This window comes from Salvelinus sp. IW2-2015, unplaced genomic scaffold, assembly GCF_002910315.2.
Source record: "Salvelinus sp. IW2-2015 unplaced genomic scaffold, ASM291031v2 Un_scaffold4518, whole genome shotgun sequence".
Classification (NCBI taxonomy): domain Eukaryota; kingdom Metazoa; phylum Chordata; class Actinopteri; order Salmoniformes; family Salmonidae; genus Salvelinus; species Salvelinus sp. IW2-2015.
In genome coordinates, this window is record NW_019945788.1 from 39,379 (window position 1) to 50,427 (window position 11,049).

Sequence of the window (11,049 nt, forward strand, 5' to 3'; positions counted from 1 at the left end):
ATGGTCCACCACCCAAAGGACATCCAGCCAACTTGACACAACTGTGGGAAGCATTGGAGTCAACAGGGCTCTGGCAAACAAACAATAAGGTGAAGACTATTCCCTACAGTGGTGGCAAAAGTACCCAATTGTCATACTTGAGTAAAAGTAAAGATACCTTAACAGAAAATTACTCAAGTAAAACTAAAAGTCACCAAGAAATATAATACTTGAGTAAAAGTCTAAAAGTATTTAGTTTTAAATATACTTAAGTAAGAAAGTAAAACATTATTTCAAATTCCTTATATTAAGCAAACCAGACGGCACACTTGTTTTAAATTGACGGAAAGCCAGGGGCACACTCCAACACTCAGACATCATTTACAGATAGCCAGGGGACACTCCAACACTCGACATCATTTACAGATAGCCAGGGGACACTCCAACACTCAGACATCATTTACAGATAGCCAGGGGCACACTCCAACACTCAGACATCATTTACAGATAGCCAGGGGAACACTCCAACACTCAGACATCATTTACAGATAGCCAGGGGAACACTCCAACACTCAGACATCATTTACAGATAGCCAGGGGCACACTCCAACACTCAGACATCATTTACAGATAGCCAGGGGAACACTCCAACACTCAGACATCATTTACAGATAGCCAGGGCACACTCCAACACTCAGACATCATTTACAGATAGCCAGGGGAACACTCCAACACTCAGACATCATTTACAGATAGCCAGGGAACACTCCAACACTCAGACATCATTTACAGATAGCCAGGGGCACACTCCAACACTCAGACATCATTACAGATAGCCAGGGGCACTCCCAACACTCAGACTCATTTACAGATAGCCAGGGGCACACTCCAACACTCAGACATCATTTACAGATAGCCAGGGCACACTCCAACACTCAGACATCATTTACAGATAGCCAGGGGAACACTCACACTCAGACTCATTTACAGATAGCCAGGGGCAATCCAACACTCAGACATCATTTACAGATAGCCAGGGGCACACTCCAACACTCAGACATCATTTACAGATAGCCAGGGCACACTCCAACACTCAGACATCATTTACAGATAACCAGGGAAACATCCAACACTCAGACATCATTTACAGATAGCCAGGGGCACACTCCAACACTCAGACATCATTTACAGATAGCCAGGGAACACTCCAACACTCAGACATCATTTACAGATAGCCAGGGACACTCCAACACTCAGACATCATTTACAGATAGCCAGGGGAACACTCCAACACTCAGACATCATTTACAGATAGCCAGGGGCACACTCCAACACTCAGACATCATTTACAGATAGCCAGGGGCACACTCCAACACTCAGACATCATTTACAGATAGCCAGGGGCACACCCAACACTCAGACATCATTTACAATAGCCAGGGAACACTCCAACACTCAGACATCATTTACAGATAGCCAGGGCACACTCCAACACTCAGACATCATTTACAGATAGCCAGGGAACACTCCAACACTCAGACATCATTTACAGATAGCCAGGGACACTCCAACACTCAGACATCATTTACAGATAGCCAGGGGCACACTCCAACACTCAGACATATTTACAGATAGCCAGGGAACACTCCAACACTCAGACATCATTTACAGATAGCCAGGGGCACACTCCAACACTCAGACATCATTTACAGATAGCCAGGGGAACACTCCAACACTCAGACATCATTTACAGATAGCCAGGGGCACACTCCAACACTCAGACATCATTTACAGATAGCCAGGGGCACACTCCAACACTCAGACATCTATTACAGATAGCCAGGGGCACACTCCAACACTCAGACATCATTTACAGATAGCCAGGGGCACACTCCAACACTCAACATCATTTACAGATAGCCAGGGAACACTCCAACACTCAGACATCATTTACAGATAGCCAGGGGCACACTCCAACACTCAGACATCATTTACAGATAGCCAGGGCACACTCCAACACTCAGACATATTTACAGATAGCCAGGGGCACACTCCAACACTCAGACTCATTTACAGATAACCAGGGACACTCCAACACTCAGACATCATTTACAGATAGCCAGGGCACACTCCAACACTCAACATCATTTACAGATAGCCAGGGGACACTCCAACACTCAACATCATTTACAGATAGCCAGGGGACACTCCAACACTCAGACATCATTTACAGATAGCCAGGGGAACACTCCAACACTCAGACATCATTTACAGATAGCCAGGGGCACACTCCAACACCAGACATCATTTACAGATAGCCAGGGGCACACTCCAACACTCAGACATCATTTACAGATAGCCAGGGGCAACACTCCAACACTCAGACATCATTTACAGATAGCCAGGGACACTCCAACACTCAACATCATTTACAGATAGCCAGGGGCACACTCCAACACTCAGACTCATTTACAGATAGCCAGGGCACACTCCAACACTCAGACATCATTTACAGATAGCCAGGGGAACACTCCAACACTCAGACATCATTTACAGATAGCCAGGGGCACACTCCAACACTCAGACATCATTTACAGATAGCCAGGGGACACTCCAACACTCAGACATCATTTACAGATAGCCAGGGGCACACTCCAACACTCAGACATCATTTACAGATAGCCAGGGGCACACTCCAACACTCAGACATCATTTACAGATAGCCAGGGGAACACTCCAACACTCAGACATCATTTACAGATAGCCAGGGGCACACTCCAACACTCAGACATCATTACAGATAGCCAGGGGCACACTCCAACACTCAGACATCATTTACAGATAGCCAGGGGCACACTCACAACTACCATTTACAGATAGCCAGGGGCACACTCCAACACTCAGACATAATTTACAAAAAAGCATTTGTGTTTTATTGAGTCTGCCAGATCAGAGGCAGTAAGGATGACCAGGGATTTTCTCTTGATAAGTGTGTAATGTGGGAAATTTAGACATGTTTGCTTGATAAATGTCTGCATGATCCCTAAGCTTTTCGACGTTTTAGACTCTCAATAGCACTTTCCTGATGACGAATTGGATGTACCGTGAGTCCTCTCGATGTTGTGTGGGTGTTCTGCGTAAATAATCAGCCCGTGTTTTAGGCTCAGTACTCTTAGTCATGGGTACGTTTAAAAGAGGAACCAGAATCCAATGGATGCCTCATTATATATATCTTTTGTAGGAATGTCATCACTTGTGGAGAACATCGAAGGTATATAGTCCACGATTTAAAGAAAATAATGTAAATATAGAAATAAGTAAAGATATTTGTACAGATACCACTCAATTAAATCAAACTTTATATGTCTTTAAATGTTTTTTTACATAGTACTTCACGCCATCTGATTGCTCCTACCGTGCCACTCTCTTTTGTACCGGTATGCTACATCACTTAAAATATAGAATAGTGGGTGCCACATTTTGGAAGATCACAAGCCTAGTCAAATTACAGCGTGAAATTTTGCTTAGCTCGCCGAGGCGTGCACATGCGATAACCATCGCGCTCTGGTATTCCATCCTGGCCCGTGGACGCGTCATCCTTTTCCAGTTAGGTCTGATTTCTCTAGCTGCCTTTCATCAATTCATGCTCTTGTTTGTTCATCTTCTCTGACGTACGATCCCGGCTTCGCGACTCTCCTCAGGTCGATTCTGTTCTAATTCAGCTGCCACCTCCATTCAACGATGTACATCTCTTTGTCGTCAAGGCACTTATCCCTGGACCCCTTCCTACGATCCTTCTCATGTTAGGTTCAGTTAACCTTTATACTTTACTACTAGCATCGCCATTCATTTTCAACGTGCTTTGTTTGTCATCCCTTGACCTGACTTTTATCCGTCAAGTCCAGTTTCAGGATGCTGCCCTACACTAGCATGTCCATTCAATTTCACCGTGCTCCTTGTATTCTCATCTCTTGGAGCTCTAATACCTTCCAGTTAAGGATCTTGCACCTCCTTAATGCTGGCTCTATTGCAATTTTCAGCAATCAAATGTCCATTGTTCGGTCACACAACTAGCTTCTCCAAGGGTACTCTTTTACAGTAGATAACATGTGACCTTAAACATCGCTGCCATTCATTTCATACATGCTCCTTCTTTGCTCGATTTGTCGAATTTACTCCGTAGATCGCTATTAGTGTCTTCCATGTCTTTGTTTAGGTTTCCTTGAACTTCACATACGCTCTTCAGGTTGCACTCATGGTTCACTCTTTGTGCCACACGCCGGACCTTGGACTCCATTCCTATCCAATGAGTTATGGTTCCTGTACGAACTATCGCTGCCATTCAGTTCAACAATTGCCTTTGTTGTCTATTTCTCTCCTGTCGGTGACCGTTCCATATCCTTTCCAGTGATTAGAGGTCTGACTACTCAACTGCACATTCAGTCTCAACGTCATGTCTCTCCATTGTTAGTCCATCTCTCAGTCTTTATTCGTCTCATCCGTTAGCGTATACTTACTCCATATACATGTATGGCTCATGCATCACATCTGGCTTTTGTTTGTACATCCCAGTTCACTCCATCTTGTATTTGGGCCTAATGCACCTAGTTTTTGCTAGTCGAGGTGTGTCTGACTTACTAGCTGCCATTTCATACTTTTGCACAAGCAGTCAGTCTGTAGTATGACAGTCACGCTGACCTTATCCTTCTCAGTATAGGTCGTGACCGCTGAGCAGTGCGACGATTCAAACTCAGTCAAAGCCATGCTTGTTGTTCATCCCTCTCTAGTAAGCACTAACATACCTGTCTCAGTTAAGTCTGACATCCTAGCTTGACCAATTTAACTGTTAGACATCCGACTCTTTTTTCTGCCCTCCCTCGACCCTTCATGCCTTTCTCCCAAGCTCTAAGTCATTGGTCTGGTTACCTAACTATTGACATGACCCTTTCAGTGTCAACAGATGCCATTGTTTCATTTAGGTGACCTGGGACTAATGGGTAATGAACGAATGAGAATGTTTATACTTGGTCAAACATAACAGCACTATCAAAGAGAGATACAGGGAGGAATCATACAAACCTGAAATAATTAGCATGCTCCTACTAAACTGTTTAACAGCTCTAACATTTACTAGAGAGAAGACGATCTTGAAATCTAAAGGCTACAGTCGAAACCACTCCTCCTGAGATCCTTCTGCCTCACCAATAATCAATAACCTGTCATGTTTTCCTGAGTAACTTACCCTGATCCCAGTGACTGAATATGAAATGTTTACATCAACATGTATAATGCAGAACTAAATTAATGAACTTAAGTTAGTGTTATTATGGAAAGTGGATGCTTTTCAATTAGTGTTATTGACGTTAGGATATTTCATTTAGTGATGTATAATTTTTGGCTAATGATTCTACTATTGGCTGCTATAGTCGATAGACACATTCATTTGAAAATGAAGAAATACTGTATGGTGCTTATTAATTTCTGTCTTCCAGTGAGGTGGGCTGTGTGTGTGTGTAAATAAGTGAGTAAGTGTGTGTCATCGTGACTTGAGTGTGTGTAGTTGTTAGTGACTGTGTGTGTGTGTGCGTGTGCATGAGTCTGCAAGTGAGTGTGTGTATAAGTGTGTGTGTGTGTTAGGCCTTACCACTCCAGTCGTTCATTAGAACCATGCCAAAGATGTGTTGGTGGGCTCTCTCTATGGGAATGTGCTCACCAAGACGATTACCTCCACCCACAAAGAATGCCTGAGAGAGAACGAGAGAGAGCCAGCGAGAGAGAGACATAGAGAAAGAGAGCCAGCGAGAGAGAGAGAGACAGAAAGAGAACCAGCGAGAGAGAGACAGAGAAATTAGATAAAAGGCAGAGAGAGAGAGAGTGAGAGACAGATCATTGTTTTGTGATGCCATTGATATGAACAATCTCCTTGGTTGTAATAAAGTGTAGCTATATAAAGTGTATACTGACCATCTCCAGCTCAATGTCCAGCTGCTTGGACTGGCCAAACACAGGAGGCTTAGCTAAGAGAGAACACGATGGAAGAGGAAGACCATTAGTGAGGGACACAAAAACAAAGTGACACTGGTCTGAGAGGTTTTGTGTGCATGTGTGTGTGTGAGTGTGTTTCTCTTTGAATTCYGAGTCTGCTTTGATTTTCAGACTAGGCATTGTGTTTCATTACATTGGTCGGGTCTCATCTGTCCAGAGGGTCTGCGTATGGGGGTCCCAGACACCACTATGGAAGAAGCCCTGCCATGATACCCCACGGGCAGCCTCAACCTGAGGGACACAATCAGTCAGTCAAACAAACATAATCATCATTTGGGGGGGGGCTTTATATTTGTCCTGTCACACACAAGTGTTCCTTGCATATCCCAACTCCCCCTAAGACAGCCACAGGGAGTGTGGTCACCATTGTCAAGCGCCCCTAGAGACATTGGGGTTAAGTGCCTTMCTCAAGGGCACAGCGAKAAWWWWWWTCACCTTATCAGCTCTGGGATTGGAACCAGCAACCTTTTGGTTACTGGCCCAACACTAACCGTGAGGCTACCAATCAATTATTCAGCCAGCCAGCCAGTCCAATAAACAGGCAATTAGTCAGTCAGCCAGCCAGTCAGTTAGCCAGCAAGTCAAATAAACAGTCAGTCAATGCGCCAGTCAGCCAGTCAGTCAAACAAACAGCTAGTCAATCAGTCAGGGAATCGTTCAGTTAATCAACCAATCAATCCGTTTTTGTTTATAGCATTGTACAAATACAGAAATAGATTTTCTCGGTACTGGACTGACTGGATGGTGCAGTGTTGGACTGCAGACTTACTGGTGACTGATCTGGAAGGATGTGTGTGCAGTGTTGGAACTGCAGACTTACTAGACTGACTGACTGGAGGATGGTGCAGTGTTGGACTGCCAGACTTACTAACTGTTACTGAGTCTTGGATAGGTGATGGTTTGCTAGGTGTTGGGATTTCTTTCAGTACGCTACGGTTGTAATTGTACTGACTGGTAAGGTATGTGCAGGTGTTGGACCTGTGGCAGACTTACTTTTAACTGGTGGAGGGTTGACTGAGAAGGATGGGGTGCAGTGTGGGTGTCTTGCGGAGACTCACTGACGAAACTGAGCGGGGAAGGTATGTTGTTTGAGGGTTGGTTCTGTCTGTACGCCATATGCTTGTTTTGGTATCTTGAATGGACCTGGGGAAGGGGAGGGTGTGCGATGGTTTTGCTCGAGGGTTGTTATAGGGGTCGGCAAGACTTACGTTTCGTTGACTGGGGTGCAGTGTGTTACTTGCTCTGAGAGGGGGAGTGGTTGACAGCCCAATGTCGTTTGGACTGCAGACCTTACTGGTCGCAACTGTGGTTGAGGTACTTGTGTGGGGGTAGTCCAGTGCTCCCTGGGGGGAGGTTGGGCTGGACAGTTTCGGAAGCATGTGCAGATAGCTTAGTAGCGAAGGCGGGTGCGTGGTGTTTGGGCAGGGTGGTGTGAGGGGCAGGGGTGTTGCCGGGGTGGGTCGACTGTGAACGGGGGGTGGTGTTGGGCGTGGGTGTGTCGGGGTTTGTTGTTTGTGTTGTTTGTTTGTTTTTTTTTGTTTGTTTGTTTTTTGTTTGTTTTTTGTTTTTTGTTGTTTGGTTTGTTTTTGTGTTTTGGTTATTTTGTTATGTTGTGTTTTTGTTTGTTTTGTTTGTTTTTTTGTTGTGTGTTGTTTTTTGTTTTTCTGTTTTTTGTTTGTTTTTTTGTTTGTTGTTTGTGTTCTGGTTTGTTGTTTTTTGTTTTTTGTTTGTTTGGTTTGTTGTTTGTTGTTGTTTGTTTTTGTTTTTTGTTTTTTGTTTGTTGTTTGTTTGTTGTTGTTTGTTTTTTGTGTTTGTTGTTGAGTTTTTTTGTTTTTTGTTTGTTTGTTTTTGTTTTTTGTTTGTTTGTTTTTTGTTTTTTTGTTTTTTGTTCTGTTTGTTTGTTTCTGTTTTGTTTTTGTTTGTTGTTTTGTTTTGTTTGTTTGTTGTTTGTTTTGTTTGTTGTGGGGTGTTATGTTTGTGTTGGTTTGGTTTGTGGTATTGGTTGAGGTTGGTTTTGGTGTGGTTGTGTTGAGTTGGGTGGGTGGTTGTGGTTGGGTTTGGTTTTGGTTTGGGTGGTTGTGTTGTTGGGCTGGGTGGTTGTGGTTGGTTGGTTTTGGGTGGGTGGTTTTTTGGTTGTGGGGTGGTTGGTGGTTGGGTTGGTTTGGGTGGGCGTTGTTGTTGGGTTGGTTTGGGTGGGGGGTTGTTGTTGGGTTGTTTTGGGCTGGGTGGTTTTTGGGGGGGGGAGTGTTTTGGGGTTTATTGGTTTTTGTTTTTGGTTTTTGTTTTTGGTTTTGATTTTTTTTGTTTTTAGTTTGGTTTTGGGTGGGGGTGGTGGTGGGTTGGTGGGTGGTTGGTGGTGGGTTTGGTGGGTGGGTTGGTGGTGGGTTGGTGGGTGGGTTGGCTGTGGGGTTGGGGGTCGGGTTGGGGGGGATGGTGGTGTTGAGGCGGTTTGGTGGGTGGTTGGGTGTGGGTGGGGGTGGTGGTGGGTAGGGTTGGTGGTAGGGTTGGGGGTGGGTTGGTCGGGTGGGGTGGTGGGTGGGTTGGCTGGTGGGTTGGCTGGTGGGTTGGTGGGTGGGTTGAGGGTGGGTTGAGGGTGGTTGGGTGTGGGTTGGGTGGTGGTGGGTGGGTTGGTGGGTGGGTTGGTGGGTGGGTTGGTGGTGGGTTGGGGGTGGGTTGTGGTAGGGTTGATGGTAGGGTTGGGTGTGGGTTGGTGGGTGGGTTGTGGGTGGTGGTGGGTGGTTGGGGTGGTTGGGGGGTGGTTGAGTGGTGGGGTTGGTGGTGGGTTTGGGTTGGGGTTGGTGGTGGTACTGGGTGTGCTATATTTATCTTGACTGGATGGTGGCCAGATCTCATTGGACTGCAGAGCTAGGACATCGAGCAAGCTCGCAGAGCTGTGAGTGACTGCAGTCCAACATGGGCCAAAGCCATTCCGTTTCGCAGTGCGCAGCTGCAGCATTGACTATGTGACTGAACTTATGGAGTGTTCTTTATCAGTTCGGAAGCTTTCAGTAGGCAAGTGCTGATATCAAGCTCTGACTGACTGGATGGTGGAGTGCTTGGAACTGCAGGGAGCCCAAATTAGTCGACTGACTGACTGACCTGGACTGACACGCTGTACCATTCGGTCGAGGTCGTGAGTGCTGCAGTCTCGGACACGTCAGACTAGTGACTCCCGCCATCACTGTGTCCAAGTCGGTAAGTGAGTTGCTAGTGGGACTGCAGACTAGTGACTTCAGTGAGATCGGATGCGGAGTCGGACAAAGATCGACTGTACCGAAACTGTCCCTCCAAAGTACACGATTCAAGTGTTTAGTAGGACTGACTGGGATGGTTCGGTGGTCGATCCGGAAACACTGCAGACTGTGAGCCTACCGATCCTTCCAGAGGGTATCTCGCGCATGTGCAGAGTGGTTTTCGGCACGTGGAGTCTGCAGGTCCAACGCACATCTGCAAGTGCACATCCTGTTACTCCAGGTCACCGGTCAGCCTCTGATACTAGCTACACGTGGATGTCCAACACTGAGCTCATGGCCATCCTCGGCAGACTAAGTCGCACATGACTGGGAAATGGTCGGTTAGTGTTGGAGCTGACAGACTTACCTAACTGTCTGACTGCAAGGATGGTGCAGTGTTGGACTGCAGACTAGTGACTGACTGGAAGGATGGAGTGTTGGACTGCAGACTACTGACTGACTGACGAGTGAGTGCAGTGTTGGCAGCCACTACTGGACTGACTGGAAGGATGGTGCAGTGTTGGACTGCAGACTAGGCTGATGACTGGATGGTGCAGTGTTGGACTGCAGACTAGTGACTCCAGTCGTAGCTGAGACTGACTGGAGCAGTAGATGGTGACTGCAGTATGGATCTGCAGTACTAGTGACTGAGACTGACTGAGGAAGGAAGATGCAGTTTGTGAAAGCACTGAAACTGCCTGAGCGCTCCAGTCAATTAGAGAGAACTAATTGTGTCCCTCACACATCATAGCTCACAGTACAGCACCAGGCCTTAGCACGTTTCTCTCTCTTCCTCCCTCTCCATCTTGTTTCTCACTTTTTATTCTTATTTCATCCTTTCTCTTTTCTTATTTTCCCTCTCCTTCTTATATCTCTCTTTTTTTATCCTTCTTTATCTCGCCGTGTCTCTCTCCAAATAACAACCAGGAGATAAAAAACAACTCAAACAAGAAAAGCTACATTGTTATCTGAGGATTTTGACTCCGAGAGGATGGTTTTCAGAGAATCTGACCAATATGATTCATCTGTCTACATCTAATAATATGGTTAGTTAGTTCCTCTGTCTACATCTAATAATATGGTCAGTTAGTTACTCTGTCTACATCTAATAATATGTTAATTAGTGAGATAATGTGTCTACATTTAATGGTTAATTAGTGAGTTACTCTGTCTACATCTAATAATATGGTTAATTAGTGAGTTACTGTCTACATCTAATAATATGGTTATTTAGTGAGTTACTCTGTCAATCTAATAATATGGTTATTAGTGAGTTAATCTGTCTACACTAATAATATGGTTAGTTAGTTACTCTGTCTACATCTAGTAATATGGTTAATAGTGAGATAATGTGTCTAATCTAATAATGGTAGTTAGTTACTCTGTCTACATCTAGTATATGGTTATTAGTGATACCTGTTCTACATCTATAATATGTTAATTAGTGAGTTACTCTGTCTACCTCTGTCTATCTAATAATAGGTTAGTTAGTAAGTTAGTAAGTGGGGAATAAAAACAAAGATATACACTGAGTGACAAAACATTAAGAACACCTTTCTACTATTGAGTTGCAACCCCCTCAATTTGTCAGACCATGGACAACAAGATGTCAAAAGTGTTCCACAGGGATGCTGTCCAATGTTGACTCCAATGCTTCCCACAGTTTAGTCAAGTTGGCTGGATGTCCTTTGTGTGGTCTTGACACACACAGGAAACTGTTGAGTGTGAAAAACCCAGCAGCCTTGCAGTTCACGACAAAACCAGTACGCCTGGCACCTACAACCAATAACCT

The 11,049-nt window shown here is 45.0% G+C and overlaps 1 protein-coding gene across 1 annotated transcript in view; it reads right to left on the bottom strand.

Annotated features, from left to right (window-relative positions):
* Positions 1-11,049, bottom strand: part of fah (fumarylacetoacetate hydrolase (fumarylacetoacetase)) — a 27,050-nt gene that overhangs the window by 8,048 nt on the left and 7,953 nt on the right. Inside the window, exons 6-8 of the mRNA XM_070441675.1 lie at positions 6,158-6,255; positions 5,944-5,996; positions 5,624-5,723 (exon numbers count right to left, since the gene is read on the bottom strand). Coding sequence (XP_070297776.1) covers positions 5,624-5,723; positions 5,944-5,996; positions 6,158-6,255 — 251 coding nt within the window. The remainder of the gene's footprint in view (positions 1-5,623; positions 5,724-5,943; positions 5,997-6,157; positions 6,256-11,049) is intronic.